The sequence below is a fragment of the Paramormyrops kingsleyae genome, chromosome 6 (genome assembly GCF_048594095.1).
Source record: "Paramormyrops kingsleyae isolate MSU_618 chromosome 6, PKINGS_0.4, whole genome shotgun sequence".
Classification (NCBI taxonomy): Eukaryota; Metazoa; Chordata; class Actinopteri; order Osteoglossiformes; family Mormyridae; genus Paramormyrops; species Paramormyrops kingsleyae.
In genome coordinates this window covers 30,326,210-30,353,801 of record NC_132802.1, presented here as the reverse complement: position 1 = coordinate 30,353,801, position 27,592 = coordinate 30,326,210, and the positions used below count along the sequence as shown (strand labels likewise).

Below are 27,592 nucleotides of genomic sequence, written 5' to 3'. Positions count from 1 at the left end.
TCCTTACTGCAGTCACCGTCAAAGCAGCAGCAACCTACAAATCTGCAAGGGAACGGGGATCGCTGCTTTTTTCACCTCTCCCCCATCCAGCTTTCCATAGACATACACTCAGAAATCAGTTTTCATGTTTTTCTTTGCCAAGACATAAGCGATAGGAATACGACACCTTTCTTTTAATTAAGAAAACAAAGGCGCCTCGTCAGTTTTTTCCGTCTCGCCGTCTTGTCTTATTTATTTTACTAATTGCGGAAGCTGACGTTATTAAACCAGGCTTTGTGGTCTCTAGTCTACCAGAACATATATTTTGGAGTATACATGTTTAAGGGATGGAAGCTGCAAATCCTTCATTTGGATGTAAAAGGCTCTTCACTGTGATTGTTCTCGTTGAAGCGGAGATTCCCTGATTTCTTTACTCTTTGCCACACTACGAGTTTATCCCTATAGAGGGCTTTGAATCTTTTACTTCAGTTTGTCTAGGATGTCTGGTAGGAAAACGGTTGACGATATTCTATATGGCCAAATATGATCTTCCTTGAATTTTAACTTCGTAAACTATGTCAGTTATTAATGTTTATAAATAAGTGGACGTGTTTGTTTTACTTGCATCGTTAAAATATCGGCTGAGGCATTTTAGTAAATTGGGCAACTGTTGCTTTTTGCTTGTTTAACTGATAACGCCTCTCCACAAGTTGCGCTGTTTAGGTCGTGAGCGACTCCCGACCTCACGACACTGAGCGTGGGCTACAGTTTCACGCACTGGGGCAGGCATCTGATATCAAATGGGAAATACAATAGATCCAGCGCAGCATCAACAGAATTACGCCTGTGGTTTTCCCGCTGTAATTTAGATTTAGTTTGTGTGAGTGCACAAAAAACCCGTAGATTTTTTTAAAGGATTAATCACATTTAGGCATATAATGTCGTATACTATAATTTCAGAGAACGATCTGGATAGCCTTCAGGACTTATGAGTATGTACAGGAGGGTGTGAACTTGCCTGCCCCCCGACAACACTTATTTCATCTGCTTCAATATTTTATTACGGGCTGTCGTGATGATGGATCTGAAAGTGGAGTCAGAAGAAGCGGACTGTAGCCAGCCACCCCCGATCGACGTTTTTGCGAACAGGTCAACGTTGCACGGCATCTCCCACATCTTCACTTACGAGCGGATCGGCATTAGACGCTGCTTGTGGGCCGTGTTTTTCCTGGGATCACTGGCTTTCCTAGTGTGCGTCTGTGCGGACCGCATACGCTTCTATCTCGAGTACCCGCATGTCACCAAACTGGACGAAGTGACGGCGCCGGTTATGGTGTTCCCCGCTGTCACCTTCTGTAACCTGAACTCCTTTCGCTTCAGCCGCGTCACACGCAACGACATTTATCATGCCGGGGAGTTCCTGGAACTGCTGAACAATAGGTGCGTTTACTTGTTATTAGTTGCAGGGAAATGATCTGGATGGGATTTGGAGAACAAGATGGTGTCAGGAAGATCAACGGCTTATCCCGTAGTAATAGGGGCAAAGGCATTTACTTGAAATGAGACAATATAGGAAAAACATTTTATGATTCTTTCACATTTCTTCATCTCTATAATAGGTTCCCAGGTGTATAAACCCATATAAATCTAATGTGGCCACAAGGCACACCAGTTTTCATTTAATCTCAACATTAAAACATGATTGATGTTATTATTTGGACTATGCTTCACCTTACCTTGTGTTTAATGAGACGGTAATTGAAAGGTGAGGCTAGGACCTCCAGGATATTACCTCTTTCTAGATAATTATGTGTCCCTTTGGTAAAAGTAGTCCATTTAGAAAATGAAAAAATATCAAAGCAAATGGATTATGCTTGGTTCAAGACCAGGTCTGAAGACCTCATAGGTCCTGACTAGGGATGCATAACTCCAGTTCTGGGGTGGCTTTATAAAATGAATTTGAATTACTTGACATTCACCTTGTATGCTAGAGATGACTACAGCAATTACTTCGGTATTCAAAGGTTCAAGCACAGAAAATAGTACATTATGAGGGTTTATTTCTTGTTAGATTCTTTTTAATTCTTTTGCAAGTAGATAACTGGAAATAAGTAATGCAAGCAATGTTTTCTGAGAGAAAATTAGATTTCTGTTAGAGGCAAACTAAATGCTGACAGACCACAATCACCAGCTCAGTGTTTAAACTCTTAAGTGCAAAACTTTAGTCTTGGAATTTGAAATTTTCTCATTCTTCCCCAAAGGCTTCACATGAATGATTGCATGTTTTGCCTAGTTATTAGTTTATAAGGATCACTTGAAATAAAGGATGATAGACTACAGGATTAAAACAGCAACATGTGATTTTCACACTTTGTCAATTCCTTGTCAGGAGAGAGGAGACTTAGAAACATCAGCTGTTTTTGATTTAATTAAATTTGCCAGTGTAATTATTGCTAAATGTATATCTTACAAATAAGTCCAGGTATGCAAGATTTTTAAGCAGTCAGAATATTTTTTTTTTTCTTTGAAGTTTACATTAAAGGAATCATTTAATTTCACAAAATGAGAAACTGTTGGAGAGGCCTTGCATTTTATTGAATTACAGTGTATTAAACAATTTCAGGAATAAGGGACTGAAATATCGTATGTCTGAACCGACAACTTATTACAACCACAATCAAAGCTGTTAAAAGTACAAAGCTTCTGTCGATCTCCAACTTAAGCCTCCAAAGTCCTGCACTTTCGTTGTCTGGTATGTCTGCATCTGTGTCAGCAGGGGTCTGTCGGGGAGGAAATACATGAGGCTAACAGATATTATACAGACGTGAAGAAGATTATTTTGCGCTAACTGTAGGTGAGCTGAAATTCTGAAATTGAGTGTATATTATGTGTTCTGTCGTGCATAGATTAAATGTAGTGCAATGCTGGACAGAGGTGGATTTAATACCTTGTTAAAAATTGTGTATTTAAACTATGTGACATAGAAGCCTAAGTCTCGGCCATGTCTGGGATTAGCCACAGTGCAGTGGAAAAGCCATGTGCCCGTCTGATCTGTGAATGCATTGCTGTCAATGTGCCAGTCGAGCGAATATTGCCTGAATGAAGAGAACCATAACTAATATGACAAGAGAACCGTGGCCAAAGTGCAGGTGTGGACAACAGTTACACACTTTATTTTGATAGGTGATGATCAGTTAATGTCGACTTCACAGTTGTGTGGCTGCTGGTTTTCATAGTCTTGTAGTTATTCTATAACTTGATTTTACAGTTTGGATTTAGATTTAACCTTGAAGTTGTTCTTCAGATCTTTATTTCTCTTTCTACCTTTGAATCTGTTGCATGTCTGGATGTTCCTTTTGACTGGCTCTAACTGCTGGGGTTCAGAAAAGTGTATCGTTTTATATTTTGTTATATTTTGCCACCGTCTCCTCAGTATTTGGTCTGATTGCTTTGTGCATTGATAAAGGTGGCAGAAATGAATGCCCCCATGTGATGTTATTTCCAGGAAAGCCTCAGCATACATTTGGGAGTTTAGGCTTCATTTCATTTCAGTTCCTTTTCTAATAAAGATATTGTAGTATTTGGGACGGGAAGTTAGTAACAGGAAAAGCTTTTAAACAGATCAGGGGAAAGGTTTTCAATTGGAGCTGCTGCTGTCTATGAGTTCTATTGGTTAAATTAATTTAGAAGCAGAATATAGCGACGAGGAAAGGAGGAAGTAATTTAATGCTTATTGGATCTGAGTGCAGTAACTGAAGCAGTGACTGAGTCCAGGTAGCTTATAGTACCATCTGTGACATAAAGCAGTTCAGAACTAGATAGCAAATGAATTAGAGCAGCGTTACATTAATATTTAGATTCCAGCTGAATTGACTGTAAGCTTCATCAAGAAACACTGAACTATCTAGAGAATTATTCACAAAAGACCACTGTGATTAGATTTTATGCTATATATTAAATTGCATCCATATTCAGGGATACATGGAACAGGTGCTAGTTTGCACAGGGCACAGGGCTGGGGTCCACCCTGGGCAGGAAGCCAGGCCATCACCCACATGGCACAGAGTGAACATGCCGAGTCCATAGACACACACACATACACACACATACACAGACACACACTCAGACAGACACACACACACACACACTCAGACACACAAGCAGTACGCAGGATTCGAACTCCCAGTATGAGGCAGTAGCGTTACCCACTGAGCCACTGTATAATATATAACTGACTTATTATTATTATTATTTCCTGTTACAGAGTGTATGTGGGCATTTTCATCCTACCTGAGTAATTAAGCACTTGACTGAACAATTTATTTGCTTGATTGCATTTATTCTGTGCTGCTGTAAAATTGTGAGCTGTTCAGAAAGGCTGGAAAACCTTTATGCACAGTCAGGTTGTGTGATCTGTCTTAAAAGATACATAAAGATATGCCGAAACAATGCAGACATTTTCTGAATAGTGAACCAGGAGAGCTACTGGGATTTTAACTGGAGTTTAAACTCTTTAGCTGAGACTTATGCTACGCAGTGTAAGAGCTCAAGTTGCGTACATTGTATCTCATTACAGCCTCACCTGACTGTATAGTCTACCTAATTTGTCAGTGAAAGTTCTGATTGACCTTTGTGGGTCTCTCACCTGCCATGAAGCACTGAAGTCGTTACCCATTTATACCCCAGTCACGCCCCTAGGAAGGCAGCGATAGGTGGGAAATCATATTTATACTGGTATTAAGTTGGATTTTACCTTTTTAAAAAGTCACCACTCCTGTGTTTTTTGTTAATTGAAAACTTGTAACAAATGTCCTTTCACTGTGTGTATGTTTGTGAGGAAAGGTGGTTCAAAAATGCTAATCAAAAACTTGGCAGACTGTTTGCCTTATTGATGAAATGGTTGGATGTAACCAGCGATGGAAGGTGCATTAGCATTTATCCAGAAATCAGAAGGAAGGAATTGACGATTCTTCATTCTCAATAGTTTGCTTCTCATTCAGCTAGTTTGAGCTACAAGGTAAAACAGAACATTTGGTGTAAGGGCTCAGTGCCCGATATCTGGTAATCAGTGAGAGTGCCTGCAGCTGATCTGTGAGAAGCTGGGCCTCCCCTTGGCTCTTCTTTGTGCTACAGAGCGGCTCTCTTCCTCCCCCAAAGACCGATGGCTGGTTCCTGTTACGCAAACGAGGGTAGCATCCTGTGACTGATATCGGTGTATATTCCCAAATGCTCTGATCTAATTACTCTATCTTTGTTTAGCACATGCAGAAGATTTTATGTATTAAGTACAAAGCAACATCAGGTTAAAGTTCAAAGAACAGTAAATATATTTACCGAACTTAATGTTACTCACAAAGATAGAATGCTAAAATAAAAAGCAATAGGGATCCAGTAGCTTTGCTGATTGAAGCCCTAATAATAACTGAAGACCTCTAATACTTCTGGACATTATATTTGGTTGAGGTCACCTGGGTTCAAGTCTCTGCGGTGCATGTATGGAACTTGCATGTTCTCCCCATGTCATCGTGAGGTTTACTCTGGTTTTACTCCCTGCAGTTCAAAAACATGGTAATGTGAGCTGGAGTTGCCAAATTGTCTTTCGGTGTGAAAGGTGAGTGTGCCCTGCGATGGGCTGGTGCCCCATCCTGGGTTATTCCCTTTCCTGAGCCTGTAGCTTCTGGGACAGGCTCCGGGGCCCCTGTGACCCCGCACAGGAAAAGTGGGTATAAAAATGGGTGGATTATTACTCATATGTGGTCTATATAGTTCACTGTGATACTTTAATTTTATTTAAAAAAAACATTAGGGATTGTTTTCTTGGTCTGCAGTTATTTTTCCTTTATGGAAACTTAATATTCAAATGACACTATTGGCCAGGAAAACATGGAATTTGACCAATAATTGTTCTTTCTATGAAATATACAGTCGTGTGAAAAATAGGACACCCCTAATTAAATTTATTAAAATATTTAATTCTTTATTAAGAAATATCAAAATATCAATATTAAATCTTCTTTCAGATTATGTCTGTAGATAAAGGGGATGTAATTGTCACCTATGCAAAAGCAAGAAACAAATTCAAAGAAAATAACTTAGATTCCAATTCCTACTGAGGAAAAAGTTAGGACACCTTGTGCCCTAATAGCTAGTATTTCCCCCTTTGGCTGAAATAACCTCAATGAGACATTTCCTATAACCATCCATCAGAGGTGTAAAGAGTACCTGAAAACCATACTTGAGTAAGAGTACAGATACCTTACTGTATAAATTACTCCATTACAAGTTACAAGTCACCAATTCCAATAAGACTTGAGTAAAAGTCGTAAAGTATCCAATTTTAAAAGAACTTAAGTATTTTACTCGTACTGAATGTAGGCTCAAAGAACACCAAGAAATGTGGAAAACAAGGAACTATTTATTTATGAGGCTTTATTTCCTAATATAGACATTAAATTGAACACCTCAATGTTTCAAAATGGCAGAAGAAGAAAATAGAACAAAAAGTCAGTCTCAGTCAAACTCAAATGTTCAAAAAAAAGGTAAAACAATAAAAAAACTAATAAAAAAACAAATTCAGAGCTGACTTTAATGGTGTCTTAAGGGCAATTCTTAAGGGCAATTCTTAAGGGTATTTCAAGCAAAAATGGAGCACTCCTAGTAATAAAATAATGACTTGAATTACACCATGATAATTATCAATATCGTTTGATATGATCATGATAAAAATATTTTTGCTATATCGCACAGCCTTAATGGATGCTACCACAGTGGCTTTGCTAACTAGCTAATAACTAGTAACCCATAGGAAGCAAGCTGAACAGTCGTTTGAGCAGACAGTAATATCTGATGACGCACAAAGTCTTTAAGTGTCAAGTCTTGTTAACTACATGGAAGCTATATTATCAGCAAGAAGGTCTTTACCTAGTTACCATAGTTTTGGTAGTGAGTCGGCTAGATAGTCAGCTAACTGATGGAAACGTTTAACCAGCAGCAAAACAACCACAAACAACCATGCGGGTCCCACAGTAAAATCTTTGTGCAGTAATTGACAGTCAATAGTGTGTCTAGCAGAAACATTAACAAACAAAATAATAAATAATAGATAGCACTGTTATTACACTTGGATACTAAAGATTTTTAACTTAATGACATAATAGGTACTACAACGATTCCGTTCTGCGAGTTCGCTTTGGCTTCCGCTTTAAGACGTGTTGGACAAGGGCGTGGCTTTCGCGGTACGAATGGGCCGGGTTGGATGTGGGCGGGGTTGGATGTCCAACCCCGCCCTCCTGCAGGCTGCAGCCAGACATACTTGAAGAAATTAGCCGTGGTAGATAAAGATCCTGACTTGTCGCACGCAATCACAATGTAGCGAGTAACGGTAAGCGTCCGTTCAAATGTAGTGGAGTAAAGAGTACATATATTCAGTCACAAATGTAGTGGAGTAGAGAGTAAAAGTTGCTTATATTTTTGATACTCAGTACAAGTACAAAGTAGCCAAAAAAAATACTTAAGTACAGTAACGAAGTCCATTTACTCAAGTACTTTACACCACTGCCATCCATCAACCTCTGACATCAACTGGCAGAAAGTTTTCCCCACTCTCCAATACAGAATTCCTTAAGCTGTGTGATGTTTGAAGGGTGTCTTGAGACAAGAGCTTCTTGTATGACCCGTGATGACATTTTAGGATTTTTGGAGACTTCTTTCAGCATCTTGCAGTCTGCTCTTGGGCTGAACTTGCTAGGGCAGCGATTGTTTTAAATGTTCTCCAATTATTTTCCGGACAGTGGAATGGCTGATTCCAGACTCTCTTGAGATCTTTTTATATCCTTCCTAGATTCAAGTGCATCTGCAAGCTTTTTTTCTGAAGGCCTCAGAGAGCTCTTTGGATCTCACCATGGTGATCCCACTCATTTCAACAATCAAGAGCAAACCAAGCTAAATGTCTGTGGTTTAACTAAGACAGGCTCCACCAAAAAGCTCTGTAACGATGTTCTGATCATTTCCCCCTGATGTGGTGCACCTGTATCTAATTCTAGGAATTTTAAATAGTGATGAATGTGAGGGTGTCCTAACTTTTTCCTCAGTGGAAATTAGGATCTTTGTTAATTTCTTTTCGTAAATAAGTGAATTTGTTTCTTGTTGATATGTTGATATTTCTTAATAAAGAACCAGATATTTAATGGGGTGTCCTAATTTTCTCATATGACTGTACTGGTTAGATTCAGCCCACCCAGTAAAAACTATCTGAAAAGATATTGAAACGACGGCTTTGCCAGACGTCTCACAAACATTGAGATTTGGCTGAAAGGTGAAAATGTCTTTTTCAGGTCATTGAAAAGAAGTCAGTGTGGATGCAACAGAGCTTACGGGACGCATGATTTTAATATTGCTATCATTACCATATTATCATTACTGTAAAATCATGCTGTAAAATCATTAGTTATAGGCATTGGTCACTGTTGTTTGTGGGAGATGTCAAAAGAGGCAAAAAGGACCTGCGACAGCAGGGCAGTTGGGGGCTGGAAAATCAGACTTTCTGATTTTGTGTGCTCAACCATCTATACAACACAATGCACATTTTCATTGAAATATTCCCCACCATGTGACCTTATTTTCATGACTGTATTTAGGCTATATGTGTTCCAAAACAGATGTGCATCTTGGGCTAAATTTGGACCAAATTAGACGGACTAAAGACTTTAAGAACTCTTTTTGTTCAAAATAATGGCCTTGACGGGTTGACCAGATTTAGCCAAAAACAAACATCCTCTGGACATCTGGTGCTTAAGGGGAGGTATTTAAGGGTGTTGAAATTATTTTGAAATTGACTTCAGTTTGACATCAAATGATGTTTCACTCATGTATTGCGGCCAGTTCCTCTTTAGATCGTCATATTCATTGCATTGGGTCTGATTCTGAGCCATTAAATTATTGCATTGTTACTATATGTTATGTTCTCGCCCACAAACTGGACTCTGATGTGTGCTTAACTCCTCTTCTCCCACTGCTGGTCCATACTGTATGTGACCTGTGCTCCTTCCCCATGTGCCTGTTTTCTGTCAACGTAGCATATTGCTTCAGCAGAGTAGGGCCTTGAATGTTAGCTCAGGTTCAAGGTCTTTGCCTCCCATCTGCGGCTCACTCCAGTCTGCAGGTCTGTGATCTTTCAGATCCCGATTATTCAATCATTAAATTATTATTAAAAGGATTATTAAAATTATTCAATTTTATTTATTTATTTAAAACCACCAGCCAAAATGGAGGTTCTGTAACTTGCTATAATCTCCCCCACATAAAGGGTCCTTTCATGAAAAAATATATCTTTTAATCAAAATCCAGCTGAATACAGACCTGCTTAAGGAATAGATCTACACCATTTATGTAGGGTAGTGAATGGTAAACCAAAAATTCTGCAACCTGTGAATATCTCTCACATGTAAAAACTCTGTTCACACAGATATGAATTTTGAGGGTCAAGAGATTCACTGGACTGAAAGAATCACAGAAGGGTTTCATAATGAATCGTCTGCATAGAATGCCTGCATAATTTATATTTGCTTTTAATTCATGCAGCGCTTGTCAGTGAAATTAAGGTTTGGGCCAGATTTGACATGTGGGCTGCCTTTTCAGAACTTGTGGTCCTCAGTGAGCAGTTGGACATAAGTCAGGTTGCGACTTGCCGTTCTCTAGATTTATTATACATGTATCCGAACACATTTGGTTTCATTACAGCTGTTAGCAAGTTGTTATAGTGGCTTGTGATAAGGGTCTTAAAACCAGGCAGACAGCGAAACCTCAAAAGGCGATAGACAAAAAATCAATAGCCTTGCAGGTGTGGTTGCCAAGCCCTAGACATAAAAGAACAGCTATCATTTTCTAGTCCTTGAACTGTGTGACTGGTCATGTTGATGCCTGCATATTTTTTAAATACTGTAAGAATTATTAAACCACAAATATATCCATTTTGACAAAACACACTGGTGACACCAACAATGATATAATAAACTTGACTGAATTATAGTTTGAGGTCTGTGGGGAAAATTCTGAAGTCACATCACTGATATCCTTATAAGTAGAGAAACACACATTATTCCTAGGGTTTGTCTCAAAGATAAAAGATTTTTTTTCTGGTTTGTATCCAGCTTAATTCTCCCATTACACCAAAATAGACATATAACACCTAGTAATTAAATGTGATCGTTTAAATGTGTCATTTTGTAATTGAATATAAAATGGTGTTACTCTCCATACAGGTATGAGATTCGGGATACACACCTGGTGGAGGACAACATACTGGAGACGCTGAAGGTCAAGGCTGATTTCTTCAACTTCAAGCCCCGTCCATTCAACATGCGCGAGTTCTATGATCGCACAGGGCACGACATCAAGGACATGCTCTTGTCCTGCCGCTATCGTGGAGCTAAGTGCAGCACCGAAGACTTCAAAGTGGTGAGGAAATGGCACATGGCATTTCCTGTCTGTCATTCAACAGCGCATTTTAACTGGATATGAAATAATGTTTTGCATGATGCAGCAGCAAATAGTGCTGATTTCCCTATGGATTGTCCTGTCCATTGTGTTAGGCCTGGTCATGATCCAGGTTACTTTGATTTCAACACCGTATTGTTCCTTCCTGTTTATTTTATTATTCATAAGCTATCTTCTGTCATGATTAACCTACGACTGAGAAGGTTCCGGAATTCATAGTACTATTCACAGTACTTCACTGTTGGGCCGTGCGTGATTTGTGACAATCCCCTGGCTACCGTCTCATTCACAAATTTGTTTGCTGTCAGCTTAGCTTAAGGTTGCAGAATATGGCCTTGTTTTGCTGCTCAGGTTCAAGGTGTCTTTTCCTCCATCTGTGGCTCGCCCCCGGCTGGGTTTCCGGAACATTTCAGGCTCCCAGCTGCATACAAATACACGTACTCAGTACCTTGGAAGCCTTTGTTTTCCTGACACTACCAGTCGTGGCAGGCATGCACAATATTCTCACCAACATAAAGGAGTCTTTGATGAGAATTTTAAGTCTTTTAATTAAAAATGAGCACTCTAATTATAGACTTGTTTAAGGAATATAACTGAATAACATTATATTGGACAGAGTAAGATACATAAGATTTACTTTGCGTGTTAGATTATTGGTGGGCCTGAATTGGACAAGTGGGTGCAGAAAATGGATGGATGGATGGATGGATGGATGGATGGGTTATTGGCAATAGGCGATATGCGGGGGGATTAGGGGGGGATGCTGTCCCCAATGTCAGCAAAATTGAAAAAAAATGCAGCCCCTTTGTTAACCTGCCTCCCATCCCCCAGCCTGTGTGTGAGCATCTCTCTGGGTAGTGCTAGATAGATCCATGACCCTGGAGTTATTGTTCGTCTCCAACTGCTCCACCTGCAGCAGTGTCAAAACTACATGCTCCCACAACATTGGCGCTGGTAAGACCACATTTGTCAAGTGCCCGAAACAAGTAAATCTTATTTTAGAATGAATTATCATTCTTTGTAAGATTTTCGTGTTTGTTTTGGTACCAAAGGCGAGGATAGTGCCAGTACAGACCTCCGTTTAGACATAATTGTGCTTTCATCATTGCTTAGCGCAGCTCTTGGGAATCCCCTGGGGATGACATGGAATAAATCAGGCTCCTCCACAGCCCAGCCGCCAAGCCAACGTTGGAAGGAGAGCGAGTGGACGAGCATGATGTCGGCCAGCAGTTGTGGTCATGCACATTTGCAGGTTTCATGGAGTGGTGAGGATGATCCAACAAGGCTGCTAGTTCCAGAGACAAGATGTTAGTCTATTTGCTAAAACGTTTGCAAGTAAATGGTGAGACAGGGATTCGATGGTCACCCAGCACCCTGGGGTTCAACTCCCACCTCCTCTCTGCTTATGCAAAGTCTATATTCTCCCTGTATTGCTTGGTCCTACTTTTGCAGTTTCAATGACAGACAGTTAGGCTAATTGGTGTCTGTAAATTGCCTGTAGTGTATGATTGTGTGTATTTGCGCTGTGATGGACTGGAACCCCATCCAGCGAGTAGCCCCGATAAGGGTAAGTGTGCAGAAAATGGATAGCCTAACTTTGGTTGTATGTTAGATTTAGTTTATTTACTAAAGACATAAATATAATATATGCCTAAGAAAGATCATCAAAATATACATGGACAGGCAACTCTGAGATTTGCCTTCTGGACCCAGAACCACATGACATAAGGCTCAGACGCCAGAGATGGTTTCATCAGAAATTTTTGGATGCCTAAATTAAATGATGCAAGGAACAGAAAAAGGCTGGCGGGTGCAAATGTAAAGAAAAGAAGAATTGATTTTATAAGGCACTTGGCACATAGCACTTCTTTGGACACACTTGGACAGGATGTTATGTACCTATATATGCAGGCAGGTGACAGATGCAGATTTTAGTCGAGCTGATTTCAATGTGGTGAGGAATTCAAACTGGTCTTGAATCCCTCAGGGCTTTCTGAGGATAATCCGGGTTTGGTGACAGAACAGCCATCAGGGTTGATTTGTGGGGCTCAGAAAGAAAAAAGGTAATTATAACAGTAATCTAAAGAAGAATCAGGTGAACCAACAAAACACATCTGGCCACCCAATACCCACCTCTTACAGCACCATTTAGTAAGGTGTACATACCTTTGTAAAATCTTACAAAAGTATACATGTAGGTCTAATCTTTATTGTGACATTAATCAAAACTTTGGAACAGTTACATTTAAGTAAATTTGTACTTATAACTCTATAAAAACAGCTTTTTTCCTCAGCACTGTCATTTCCTTCCTGTTTATTTTATTTCATTCCGCGTGCACACTTTGTGTACTTAAAAACTGTCAATTTAAAAGTTTTTGAGCTGTGCATTTTTCATGTCATGTCACCATACTCATGTCGGTAACACGACGTCCAAGAACAGGTGCTCAGTGCATCCCCAGTGAGAAACAGATGCAGTTGCCATGGTACCTTGATTCGGGGGGAGGGGGGAGCCTAGTGGCATTGAAAAATACTCAGATAGAAAAATCATGAAATATGCTCATTACGCAGAAATATGTATGATATAAACAAATCAAGATGGTACAAATATATTCATACCTATACAACAGCACACCTTTAATTTATTCACTGCATGCATGGAAATGACTACGGATGTGAGGGTAGTTCAGAATAAAAGTGAAAAGCCTTCTGTAGGAATAAAAACAACAAATCCAAAGAGAAACCTGTGACTCATTCACAGGAGGGACTGTTTACCAGTTCAGATGGCTTCCTCTGATGTTTCAAAAGACTGTTCAGATGTCTGCTTTTCAAATACGGAATCCCCCACAGATACAGGCTTATTTGGCAGGGTATTCCGTACATCTTGGTTGAAGTGACTCAGTAATGAGTTGCTGGTCTGGTTAGAGTGAAACCAGAAAACGTGGCACCAGCAAGGTCAATCTCCACTCAAGTGGACATTTGCTTTAATATGAATCAAAGACAATATCAGCTGGACTTCATGACGGCCAGTCATCATACCTGCTCACCAAACACTCATGCTCATATCTGTAATGCCATACAGCAGTCTTGTGCAGTGTCACGTATGCAAGTGAGCAGACACAGTGCCTAGCAGTACATGTACCAAAGCTGGCTCCTTGACAGCTAGATGCTATACCTCAAGTGAGGCAAAAACCTCTGCAAAAAGAATCAACCAAGGGGGACCCCCGAGTTGACAGCTTAAGGTGTGTCTTCAAATCATTGCTTGATGGTTTAGCTAGTCATGCCAGTTTATGATGATCATTCTAGCTGGTTTATACCAGAATCACCAGCTTTATAGGCTGGTATATATACCAGCACAACCAACTGGTGACCCTTCCCAGCTAAACCATCAAAGAGCAACAAGAGCTGGGACATGGCCGGCTAAGACCATCTTAGACCATCTTAAACCAGGTAAAACCAGTCACCAGCATCAGCTGGTTCTTAAGCTGCTTTTTTTAGCAGAGTAGAAGCAGCCTGCTACCCCAAGACTGCTGAGCCTGTTGGTTGGAGGGGAGCTGATTGGGCCACAGGGGATGATTCCCACTCTATATGATTGCATAAAAATGAATGTTTATTTAATCTGCAAATCTGCTGACCTGCAGCTTGTCGGCCGCAGCTTAAATTTGACACTGCCTGCTGAGTCAGATGAAGAAATGAAATGTAGGGTTACTTAATGCATGTCAGATGGATGGTCCTCCCTCAAACATACCAAGTGTGTGTGCGTGTGTGAGGGAGAGAAAGTCTTTGTGGATAATATGGACCTGGCAGCAGCACTGGGTGTCATTAATTTACGCCGCAGAATCCTTAAACACATCCAGTAAATCAGTGACCAAGCCAGAGTTACGGATGAGTAAATGAGAAGCGTTGAATGGTACCCGGTAAATCCAGCTAATACAATGTTTCTGTTACATTTCAGGCAGGGGTAGACAAGCACCCTGGCAAAAAAATATCAGAATAAAAATAGGCCATAGAAGCTCAACCAAATAAAAGCAGCTACATATCACGAGTGCCAACACTGACTCCGCATGTACCCTTAGCGCGGCCCCTCCTCGCCGCTGCATTTCAGCTTGTCACTTGCAACCTCAAAAGCTCCATCCTGCATAAGCCTGCAAAATAAGGGCCTGAAGGCCCCCATCCTCCCACGGACACTGCATGTGTCCTTCAGCGCCTCACACGTCTCCTGCTGGCTTCAAGACAGATCGGCCGTGTTACTCAGCTACGCTCTATTTGCATGCAGGCTGAAGAAGCGGCCTTTCGCTAATACCTTTTTCGAGAGATGTCGCCGACTAAAGGCTGACTGGCTGTTTGGTGCACGGTTTATGTAGCCTGGGATTGTTCAGTTGCTGTATTTAACGTTAGAGTGATGCAGCGTTCTGGAAACAGCTGCGACATGGTCTGTCTGGAAAGAATTTGAGGAGACTAAGATGTGGTAAATGGAAACGCTACTGTCTGGCACAGGAAAACTGCAAACATGGAGTAGGGCTGGGGTAATTGTTAGGTGGGTATAAAAATGCTGATCTGTCTAGAGTTTGGAAATGTTTATTTTTTTGACAGGTTTGTTTTTATACTTCCAAATGGTCAGATTGGGTTAATTGTCTGTGCTAATTAATTAACATTTAAGCCAGGGGTCGGGGACCTGATCCACAGAGAGTCGGTGTGGGTGCGGCTTTTTGGAATGACCTTTAAATCAGCCCATAATAAGCAGCGGTTCCGGGGGGGGGGAGGTCATCCCTGATTGACAGGTCATCCCAAAAACCGGCACCAACAGTGACCCTATGTTGATCAGGTTCCCCACCCCTGTTTAAGCAGAAATCCCGTCCTTTTCTATGAAAAGCAGACGGATGAAGCGCAAGGATCTGTCATTCAGAGGAGGATTGCAGTGCAGCTCACGGATGCCGTGACTTTTCAGGCTGTCAGTGGAAGCTGCTCTTTACCTTCTGCAAATGCAGCTGGCTCCTATGCCTCAGCACATGCTCACCATCACCTAATGTGCAAAAACTACATATGAAAAAAATGCTAAATATTAAACTAGACCAAACATTTCTACCAATTTTCCAGTTACACATGAAGGTTTATGAAAAGTTCTGTGACATTTTCCAGCTTGGATGGCAAATTTTGTTTGTTGTTTTGAGCGTCTTTGTTGTTTTACCTTAAAAAGCTAAAAAACTGAAATACATATTACTATAGTGAACCAGTGAATATGTGAGGTCTTAGAATAGGTTAACCATACTCTGAGAGACACACAGATTTTTCATTAGAACCCTGAGGAACCTGGAACATGACATGGGTTTAGCAAGATTATTACTAATTTCACTTTAAGCTCTGTTTCTTTTATATGGGTTGGTTTTCATTAATATCTTTAAAAGACATGCATTACACTTTGGATAAAAGTATTGCCTAAATAAATGTAATTCTGCTTTCTTAAATGAGCCAAAAACATGGTGCAAATCTGACGTGTCCGAAGACAAAGGAAGCAGCATAAATATGTGGCCGTCCTGCAGACTGATACGGCTTTAATTGCAGCCCCCTGCCAGCAGCCCCCCCACATATTCCCCTTCTTCCTGAGCCTCCCTGTGACTTTCATCATAACTCTTGACTAATCTGAGTGGCATTTTGATTGAATGTTGCTTAGGAGACCCTCCACAATTCCGTACCACCCAAGGTATTGCCACCAGCTCCCATTAGATGGAAAAAGCTGGAAAGATAGAGGGTGAAAAACAGAGAAATTGCACAGGCAGTTTCAGGAAAATTGGGTGTCCTCCAGTTATTTGTCAAAGCATGTCTGGTGATTCTCGGCTGATAAATTAATGGATGATACTTAAGATAAATGGAATTATGAAGATGACAGCGGCTCAGGATTTAGTTTTTTACACTGAAATGAAAACTGAATATTGACTAAAATAAATCTGGCTGAATGGTTTGTATATAAACAATACACAGTCTGACAAGTGCATTAAACTCTGCATGCTGAGAGCTTAGATTTCAGTTATCTAAATTTGACTAATGACTCTTTCCCCAAGTGTTATTGTTTGTCCTTTACAGTCATTTCCATGATGCGTTTGTTTTTATTACTGTCACTGGAAAACTTTTAATTATCTGTGTGAAACTTGCATGCCAGCACAGTGATGTATTTTCTGTCAGCAGTGGTCAGGGCGAGGCTGAGGTCACCGAATGCCCAGATGCTTACGTCTTCGTTCCACCCTCTGTGGCCGCTCTCCACATCAGATGCTGTGGGTGCATTCTCATTACGCCGGCATTCTGGGCACTGGCCACGGACGACCGTTTAGAGGGATGGCCGTCTGACTCATGGTGGATGGCACTGTGCTGCCAATCAAACAGTTGCTTTGGAGCATTTGCTCTTAGCTGTGCTCTTGACTGACACTTACTAAAGTGGGTTTGATGCCTGCAGGCTCCTCTGACATATTCTTCCTGCCCTTTGGGTTTATCTTTGTTACGAGAGATTAGTCTGTTTCTGTTAACAGCCTCTAACATGTGGCATTTGCCTACACTCACCACACCACAGTCAAAGCAGATGATTTAGGGAATACAGTTTCCCTCATATTTCTTCTCTTTTCTCTCCCCCAGGGGGCAGACAACATCAGTGCATGTATATATGTCCGGGGGTGTTTACTGTGTTTCCTCCTTAACAGGGTAATTACTGGACAGTGAAGATAAGAATTTTAGAATTTAGTTATTAGTGGTCTTTGTAGACCACAGCACACAGTGCACAACAATGAAATGTGTCCTCTGCATTTAACTCATATGTGATGTTGTGACATACAGTAGCAGGGGGCAGCTAATTCAGCACCCGGGGAGCAGTGCTTGGGGGCGGTACCTTACTCTGGGTACCTCAGCAGTGCCTTGCTGGTCGGGGATTCGAACCTGCAATCTTTCAATTACAAGTGCGCTTCCTAATAGCATATATGCAGCAAACACACTGTAGCACACCTACCGCAATCCATTTAAAATAAACCGAATGTAAAAATTTAGGCTGCTTGTCAAGTTCATGAGCAATGTGACTGAGGCAATAGAACCTGTCATTGATTGGATAATGTAGCCTCTTAACAAACAAGCTCCCCTGGTATCAGTGAAGTATATCTAAACAGATCAGACCATCATATATCTACTGATGAAACCCATTAGGTGGTGCAGCAGATGGAGAAGGATTCTTGCAAGTACTGGGAGGACTGGGGCCAGACCAGAGCATGAGCCTTTTCCTGTAAAAGGGACATTGCTGATAAATGACCGGCAGAGTTCAATCTGTTATAATATTTATTATTAGAAAACGTGTCTAACAGTTTCATATTTTTATCCAAGTTCTTTTAAGTCAGGATGTTTAAAATGATTTACTAAAAGGATTTATTTATTCAATATTGTTTTAAATGTTTAGTTTCGACGTTTTATTTCACTTTTTCGTTCAGACAGGTTTGAGTTACGTTGGCTGGAGGCCAAAGGGCACAAGCTGAACGAAGGCTGTAATCTGCTGTTCAGCTGGACTGTCTCCTGCCTGGCAAATGCTGCACTCGTCTTTAATGCTATTCATTAATAAGCAGGAGGCACTTGCATCTGTGACATGCTCTGCCCAATCATTTTGGTCCCCTTCCTTGATGCTGAAAGGCCCCATTTTATTGACCACTCTCCTTGGTGCTGAAGGTCTCTGTCTTGGCCTCCAATGACAAATGGGAGCAGGCTGACTCATGCTTGCCGTCTGCACAGGACCCAAACACTCACCAAAGGCCCCAGCAGAAAAATCCTGCTGAAAGATACTACCGTGTCCTTGTGTACAGAAACGGAGATGCAGTGTTTTATGAATTTATAATTTGGAAAGAAGACCTACCAGGTCTATCTTGCTCTATAGGGTTTCAGTGCTACAGAGGGACAATGGACTTGGTTGAGTTCCGGGGCACTCTCCTACAAGTCCAGAGGGTTTAAGTAGGGATGGCTGGGATGAAAATATAGCCCTCAGTAAGCAAACAGTCAAGAACCCAATCCACCATGCAGGACAGAACTTAACCACAAGGAACTTAGAACATAGCCACATTGGCACAGCCAATAGAGCTGTCATATCTGGGCCCCCGAGGGTGAGCAATCCTTGATGTTCTGGTTTTTCACCTCATTGTTCATTATGGCCGTGCACTATCACGGACACAGGGCATGGTGTAGGCAGGGAAAGGAGGTGACAATCCACTAGCGGCTCTGAGACACAAGGGGGCTTATTACAGAAACTAAATACACTGGGTAAAACTACAAACAAAAGGACAACAAGGAGTCAGAACTAAACAGGGGTAAAACGCTACTAACAGAACCATAAATGACATACAAAGGGAAACCGGTAACACAGAGAACAGGACACAAGACCCTGAACATTCTAATACAAGGACCAACCGGGGAAAAGAACTAAGGCAGGAACTTAAATATACACAGGAAACCAGGGAAAACAAGAAACAGGTTATGACTCATAATCAAGTAATCAATCAAGGGAGGTGCAGGAACAACAAGAAACAGGTGGAACTAAAAACCATTTGGCACAGAAGCTAGGGAGCTTTACAAATATTAACTGGGAATATAAAGCAAAGCTAATCAATTACAAAATCAAATGTTACAAAAAAAGTAGAACAGAACAGAAGAAGGGTGAACCAAGTGCAGGAATTAAAGACACAAAATAAACAGAGAAACTGAAAATGAACAAATGCAAATAACAGGTGAGGCTGGTCAGTATCAGAGTCACTCATCCCAGTGAGCTAAGCAACAGTCAGGGAGCAAGGAAAACACACAAGAATTATCAGACAAGAAATGACAAGACCTGATGGCCAGCGACACCTGCTGGCCAAACGGGGAAGAGACACAAAGGGCCGGATCAGACAGGTGCTGACACTGCATGGTTTTAGTAAAATACAGTGGTACCTCAGTTCTCGAACTCATTAGAACTTGAATTTTTTAAAAGTCGAACCAACCAGTTCGAAAAAAAATTACCTAGAGCTCGATCTGAATCTCAGAAGTCAAACAGTGAACGCCGACCTAAAATAACTTGTATGTGCGGGAAAATGAGTCGTGGCATGTCTCTCAGCAGAAACAACGGGTAATGCCTCAGTCTTAGCCTCGCATTCGCTGTGATAGCACCGTGTATGTTTACACTGAATACATGTTTAACTGAATACATACAGTATATATAGACAGTAAAAATACATTTAGACAATGATAGACAGTAACAGTAATTATTATTATATAATAAAATACATTGACCATACAATGACCGGACTGGGGAAACGCGGACGAAATACAGAGGACTAATGAAAACAACCAGAAACAGCTGATCACGATTCTATATGAGGTTAACGAGGGGGCATGGCACACGGAAGGAGCGGACAATCGGGGCAGGACACATTGTTTGGATACACTTGTTTTCTTACTTTACAAATTACTGTTTTGATAAATGTGCTTAGATGTGTTTAGTACAGTATATGCCATGGGTCTCCAACTCCGGTCCTGGAGAGCTACCGTCCAGTAGGTTTTCTATCCTACCTGGCTTCTGATGAGCCACACCTGTCCTCAGGTAAATACCAGGGCCAGGTGTGGCTCATTAGAAGCCAAGTAGGATAGAAAACTTACTGGATAGTAGCTCTCCAGGACCGGAGTTGGAGACCCCTGGTATATGCCATTCTTGTTTTATCCGGTTCATTTTGTGTTTAAATGCTAAAAAAAACATATCTAGGTGTAATTTTTTGGGGACGGGAACCAATTAATTGGTTTTCCATTATTTCTTATGGGGAAAATTCGATCACAACTCGAACTTTTTACGATTCGATCCGGAGTTCTGAACGGATTAAATTTGAGTTCTGAGGTACCACTGTATCTAGTAAACAACAAACATCTTCAAAATAAAAATTGACTTCTGACTCAGTCTCTATACTGTAGTTTTGGGTTAGACACTTCTTAATGCTTATTATAGGAAGCTTCACTATTAGCGAAAAACAAGATAATCAGATTCTATATCCAGAGTAAGAATTGTAGTGTAGCAATTAGAGGATATTTTTCTTCTGTGTTTAGAGCACCGAAGAATTTTAGTATTTACTGCCGTTTGTGATGATGAAATACGCAACTATACACATTACACTTAGTAAAATCCAGCCCCAGCTCCTGATTCTGGATTGATGCTGCAGATACCAGCAGTCATTGATTTAGAAATTTCAATTTGATTGCTTCATATAACTGCAGATACGAACAGCATTCTATGTCAATCCTTGCACTTGTTTAAAATTTTACATGAGTTGTCACTGCAAGTGAGACATGCCTGGAATGTGCAGAGACTAAACAGCAGTTTGTTCTATCTTTAACATTATTTGCATGACATTATATTGGATTTGTGGAATTAATTCTTAGATGCTTCATTTCTCCAGAATATTTGTTAATATTTGTTAATGATTTTCGGAGGGTGAAAACTCGTCTGAAATAGGACGATCTGACTAAAGGTCAGCCTGTTCCACTGAGGAGCAGCAGAGATGATAAATGCTGGGAACATTGTGAGAGATGATGAAGTTAGATTTTCATTTTTGATGGTTTCTTTTTAATAAAGTGTAAGCCAAAAACACTGACGCATTTCAGAGCTTAATTTTGAAGTGATTAACAGCAGAGAAGTTAATAAAACTAAGATACCGTCTTTTGAGCCTTCGAAGGGCTGCCATCACTGGAATCCTAATTACAGTTCTAGAAGTTCAATAGGGTCTCTGCCATGTAATGAGTTTCTAATTAAGACTTTGTCAAAAATGATAATGAAGAATTAGCTTTTTAATACTACAGACAGTGCAAGGTCTGTCTATTATCAGACCCTACAGTTCCTTGCTAAATGTGTTAAAGATCTATATTGTTTATTGTTTAAAAAAAAATTATGTCGAAAATTTGTACTGGTGTATTTTTTTCTGTGACTTAATAATGCAAATTTGAATCCCCCGTATTTAATATCACACAGTAAGGTCAGCTATTTTCTTTCAGTCTTATTAGTGTAGCTTTCCAGCAGCAGCTGCCTAATAGTAAACATGTCTGTCCAGTTTGAAGGATGCTTTTATCTTTTAGCTAAACGCTGGGATCTAGTTTTGATAGCAATATTAAAGGGAAATGAGGGTAAATGTTTACTGCTAGTACCATGTACCTGTGATGCTGAGCCTCCTTTTCTTTCCTCCCTCACCCTTCTTACTCTTTTAATTAGGTCTTCACGCGTTATGGGAAGTGCTACACTTTCAATTCAGGACAAGGACTTCCTCGGCTGCTGTCTGTTAAGGGTGGCATTGGCAATGGACTGGAGGTGATGCTGGATATACAACAAGACGAGTACCTCCCAGTATGGGGAGAGACTGGTGAGATTGTCAGGGGAGAGTGAGGAGAGACATTCGGCTCTATATGTGTGCCATAGGTTATATAATGTACTTCCATTCTTATTTTATATATGTGTGCTTAAATCATCCTGTAAATTTAATTCCAACCTGGTTATTTCTCATCGTTTGCGAGCACGTTTCAAGCCAGTAAGCCTGACGCAAGCAATCTCTGAGCCTGACCAGAGCAATGGTGAATTAAATGGGAACAATTTTTTGGTAAATGGTGCTGCTGACTATGTACTTTGCATGCAGGCCAGCACAGAAGCACAGGTACAAACATTCACACACAGAGATGATAGCTATTTAAAAAGAAATATTTTGTTTACTAGTGCTCGTAAATCACATAATAACATCCAGACCCAAACATTAGGGGGTGCTGCAGCACCCTCCCATGCCCTTGATTAAATGTTCTTCCTGCTGGAATTTTAGTTTAACTTTTAGCTTTAAATTCACCTTTTCGTTTATTGCTCCATAAGTACGATCTTCCCCAAGTCACCTAGGTCTGTTTTTGTGTTTTCCTTTTGCATATGTGATGAGATCTGACAAACCTTACACACTAATTGTATCCAACACCATCTAAAATTTTATGAACAATTTTATGAAGAAACACATGTTTCTTTTATTTTGGCACAGTTGAGACTTCATTTGAAGCTGGAATCAAAGTACAGATCCACAGTCAGGATGAGCCGCCCTTTATCGACCAGCTGGGCTTTGGGGTGGCACCTGGATTTCAGACTTTTGTTTCCTGCCAGGAACAGCGGGTATGGATGTAGTTTTAGCTCAAGGCCTTTCTGAAGTACAAGACATACATGTTTTTTTCATGCATGAAACAACTTTGGAGTGTAATGCTACATGATATTTAAATGTGTCCGTAACTGAATAGAATGACCAATATGGTTGCAGTGGTGTATGTCCTTTGTCCAGATTTACATGTATGTATGATACAGCTGGTGTATCTTCCTCCACCCTGGGGTGACTGCAAGACAACGCCCATGAATTCAGACTTTTTTGACACATACAGTATCTCAGCCTGTCGCATTGACTGCGAGACCCGGTACTTGGTAGAGAATTGCAACTGTCGCATGGTGCACATGCCAGGTGGGCCACTGCTTCATCATGATGTCACACTTTTATGTATTCTTATGTATGTTTCTTTGGTAACCCTTCCTATGAATGCCATGGCTTTAAGAATGTATGTCCATAACACATTATGGTTCATTTATTAAGCATAAACATGACTATAAATATTTATAAAAAGTCACACTATAGCCACGTTTATTGTGCATTAGGAATGCTTTATTAAGCTCTCATCTATAATGCACAATAGATACCTTTATAATGCAATACAAACTATCCTTCATTTTTATACCAACCATTAAGATGCATTATGAAGGTATCTATAGTGCATTATAGATGAGAGCTTCATTGGAGCTTATGAAGTATTATAATCAACATTATAATGCCTTATGACTGTTAATAGAAGATGCTGTAATGCTTTATTAATCCTTATACTGACCATTACAATGCATTACAGGTGATAACTTCAAGTAAAGTGTTACATATTTTTTAATATTTCGGCTTACTTTATTAACGTGATCCTACTTTGAACTGTTTTATTGTTGGCTAAATTTTAAGTAGAAACATGTGGTCCCTGTTCTGCTGCAGGCGACGCCCCCTACTGCAGCCCAGAGCTGTACAGGGAGTGTGCTGACCCAGCTCTAGGTGAGGACCAGCGCATTTTTGCTCATTTGTGTAACCCAGTAGGCATGGAGAAACACAAGGTCCTATTTTCAAGTTCAGCTGAACAGTAATATGAGCATTTTTAAAAGTTAGTATCAGAACATTATTGGGTAGAGGAACATGGAAGTCAACCGCTGACAAACCATGAGCTCTCAATACGAGGCAGTGGACCTGTGTTCCCTCAGGTCCTCCAGTGCTCCAGCTCCTGTCATATAATAACTTTGGCCTGTTCCTGTTCCTGTGTACAGACTTCCTGTTAGAAAGGGACAATGACTACTGTGTATGTGAGACACCGTGCAACACAACACGCTACAGTAAGGAGCTGTCATTTGTGAAGATCCCCAGCAAGGCCTCTGCCAAGTACCTGGCTAAGAAGTTTAACAGGTCACAGCAATATATTGCGTGAGTCTCCTCATACATACCCTGCTTTACACGGCATATATATCCATACAGTGATTAGCAGTTTTGTCGTGCCGTCTTCTATTTTGAAAATTTATCATATGAATGAGGGCAGTTTTGTTCAATTTCGAAGCAATTTTTACACAAGCAAGTGGAAATTATAAATACTTTTAAAATTCTTTAACTGCTTACTGAGTGAATTATTGGGAATTAAATAAGGAGTTGTTATAATATGCTTTGTCAGTTATGATTATAAATAAATAATCTTTAGTTTTCAGTGCTGTCTTGCAGTAAAAGCTAAAGGTCACATGGAAACCAGCTGCCAACCTCCAAGCTTTTGGTAACGATTCAAAGGGCAAATCATCTATTATAGCATCATTATATTATATCCATTAGGTGGTTAATGAAGGAAACATCTACAGGACAAATGTAAAAAATTGCATTACCAGAAATTATGCAGTGAAGATTCCCACATTTGGGGAATTCGCAGCGGTCAGTGCAGTGCAATAGTGAAGCCTTACCCTGAGTGAAGCGCCATCGTGATCCTGCTGTCCCCCCTCCAGTTAGGCTGAGATACACTTCAGTGTTGAACATGCTTTCTCTCCCACCCACAGTGATAATATGCTGGTGCTGGATATCTTCTTTGAAGCCTTGAACTATGAGACCATAGAACAGAAGAAAGCCTATGAAGTAGCAGGACTGCTAGGTACTTTTGCTACTTCATTACCTAATAGTAACCAAATGTCACCAGATTCTTTTTCATTATCAGTTTGTTAAAGTTTTCATCTTACACTTGTTTCTTGCAACTGTGTTCTGCATAGCAGGTATTTTGTATGCCTATAGCGGCGGTCTATTTCTGAACATCTATTTCTGTCACAGGTGACATTGGCGGACAGATGGGCCTGTTTATAGGTGCCAGCATTCTTACTATTTTGGAGCTGTTCGACTATCTGTATGAGGTAGATCAATTTGATTTGTCTCTAGTGGAGAATCACGAAGGAGGTCTTTGTTAAGTTTGTAATGAGGTTGGCTCGTTCTCCTGCAGGTGGTAAAGCACAAGCTGTGCTTCCACTCCCAGAAGAAGCAAGAGCAGAGCAGCGACAGTGAACGGGGGGCGGTGCTGAGCCTGGATGATGTAAAGCGTCATGTTAGTAACTATCACTGAGTATATGATAATTACTGCTGCTGACTACTGAAGTCTTGGGGGGTGGTATGTTGCAAACTATTTAATTCCATACTTTGCTGCTTCCATGAATGTGTTTTAAGAATTTGCAGCATTAGCACTTGAGTATGCAGAGTAAAGTACATACTGGAATACACAGATGCTTACTTGGATGCCATTCCACTGATGCATGTTTCTCTCAGAACACTTTGGTGGAGTATGCTTACTAATGTAAATATCTATCAAATCTCTGTGTAGGTACAAAGTGTATACTAAGCAATTATGTACTCTGGAAGAGATCCAGAAAGACAAGAGTATGGAATGGAGAGAGAGACAGATTTATGTAGTGAATCTGTGTGAGAACAGATAAAAAATAATTAGTTGGGCCCAAAACAATCTGCATAAATATTTGCATACATATACTATGATTATGTTGTTCTTGTCCCTTGACTATGTTTATTTACAAATATTACATAAAATGTGTGCATTCGAAAAGAGCATCAGTGTTTAATATGTAAATCAATATACATGTCATTTGGTTATGTTTTATCTGAAAGATTTTGTGTCCAGCTCTTCCCATTTTACATTAGTGTAACTACACAAAATGAAATATATATATATATATATAAACTTGAATGTTAAAATTTTACAAATAATTATTTTATAATAGTTTCTACTTATTTTGACTGAATTCAGCCGGATAGTTTTTGTTAAAATTTTTAAGGAAAAATCAGCATGTCAGTGAAAAGAGACAATGTATACCATCTCAAAGTTTTCCGTGTAATGATACAAAAACATGCGGGCACCACCTGTGTATTTCTGTGCAGAAATAGCATGCTGTACACAACTAATGGATTATTACTTTTATGACGATTAAATTACTTTAGAGAACCAATATAAATCATATAGAAAACATTAATAGCGCTTAGTGGAAAACTGAATAACAGTCAAGAAACAGTGGATGCCAACTTAGTATTATCAGAAAACACATTGGTGTTACTTTGTTGAACCAAATATCTTGAAGCATATGATGAATGATACATAATAAAAAGGAAATGCTGTCACACTTTGCATTGGGTTGCAGTTACTAGCTGCAGTTACTTAAGTTTAAATTGCCTTTGAGTTTAAATTGGACTTTTTTGCATAATATGTATGTATTAATGTTGGTTGTATTAATAACTATATCAGCCTATCTAAATGGCAATGTTTACCTGGATTAGCAGAATAAAAAGTGCCATTCAGCCGCGAGACCTCCACATGGGAGTCACATATGTATTATATATTTAGCTCATTTTTATTTCTTGGAGGGTTCTCCACACAAATGATTAAGTTATAGTTGCCTTTTTGACACACACTGTATGATTTTTCACATTTTTGTCAAATGTCATTTTCAGTACAGATTTTGATGTATTATGTAATATGGATTGTGCATTATCCTCCATAAAGATGCTTGCTTATATAATATTGTTATTAATAATAAACTACAAAGTCCTTGTCTCAGTTTGGAGAGTGCTGAATGATTTCTTCATCTGTCTTTAGAAAAGGCATGTAATAATACTAAAGTCACAAGGTAGGCAATGAGACCAGTACAGAACACTGGAAATGGCTGGAACAGCTGGCTGATAAAGTACCCAGTTCCACAACCCCTAGGCAGTTTGATCTCTCTTTGGGGATAAAGAAGACTGAATTAAAATATAATGCACTGCACTGCACTGTTCCCACTCCCTTGATGTCTCCTTGCCATGGGCATAATAATCAAAACCAGCCAATACTACCCCCCCTAAATGGGTGGAGACCTCAACCTCCCCCCCAACCCAAAGTTATGCCCTTGCTCCTAGTTGTGTGTCAGTGGTGGCTGCTGTCCAACATTTTTCTGAAAGCAAACTCTAGACTGTCCCACTCCCAATTAATTTCAGAGCTGATTATACATTAGTCATTACTATAAATGTTATAGCAAATATTAAAATATTCATAACAATGTAGTCCTAAACATTTTCTATTGATTGCTAATTTCAGTCCAATGTAACCCTATTTAGCTTGTTTCCCGAGACTTAAATTGTGTGAGTATTAACCTGGTGAGCTGATGCTTATAATGTAATGCTGACAAACATTTCATGTTATGTTTTGAGCACCCTTTTCTGAAATGCAGTCATGGCAACACCAACATTCTGTGCTTACAGTTGTGTACTTATCCACAATAAAATACCCTCTGTAATGCAAGAATACCAGCAATTTCCAGCAATATGAATCTTTCTGGTAGTACAATTTTTTTGTTTGTTTTAAAATTCAATATAATCATAGACCTTCTATTTATCGTAATAAATCTAGAACATCTGCATTACAATCACAGGTGTTGTGTATGCTCATTATACACTATATAGCTGTACATTTCCAGCACTATTGCATGATACAC

The 27,592-nt window shown here is 40.0% G+C and overlaps 1 protein-coding gene across 2 annotated transcripts; it reads left to right on the top strand.

Annotated features, from left to right (window-relative positions):
* Window positions 1-26,679, top strand: LOC111844689 (acid-sensing ion channel 1-like). Of its 2 annotated transcripts, none has more exons than XM_023813384.2 (10): window positions 1-1,419; window positions 10,239-10,434; window positions 21,713-21,860; window positions 22,512-22,639; window positions 22,826-22,976; window positions 23,544-23,600; window positions 23,867-24,020; window positions 24,632-24,723; window positions 24,897-24,976; window positions 25,063-26,679. In XM_023813384.2, the coding sequence occupies exons 1-10, from the start codon at window positions 1,055-1,057 to the stop codon at window positions 25,180-25,182; spliced, it is 1,491 nt and encodes a 496-aa protein (XP_023669152.1). In that variant the 5' UTR covers window positions 1-1,054; the 3' UTR covers window positions 25,183-26,679. The 2 variants fall into 2 exon arrangements, with proteins under 2 accessions (XP_023669152.1, XP_072569123.1); XM_072713022.1 differs by lacking the exon at window positions 1-1,419 and adding an exon at window positions 2,691-2,833.
* Window positions 26,680-27,592: the final 913 nt, after the last annotated feature.

Bases quoted from the DNA above. Each gene is read 5' to 3' on its own strand.
- LOC111844689 (XM_023813384.2), top strand. From the start codon at position 1,055: ATGATGGATCTGAAAGTGGAGTCAGAAGAAGCGGACTGTAGCCAGCCA. The intron at 21,861-22,511 runs GTGAGATTGTCA...ATTTTGGCACAG, and splicing joins CCCAGTATGGGGAGAGACTG to TTGAGACTTCATTTGAAGCT. The intron at 22,640-22,825 runs GTATGGATGTAG...TGTATGATACAG, and splicing joins TTTCCTGCCAGGAACAGCGG to CTGGTGTATCTTCCTCCACC.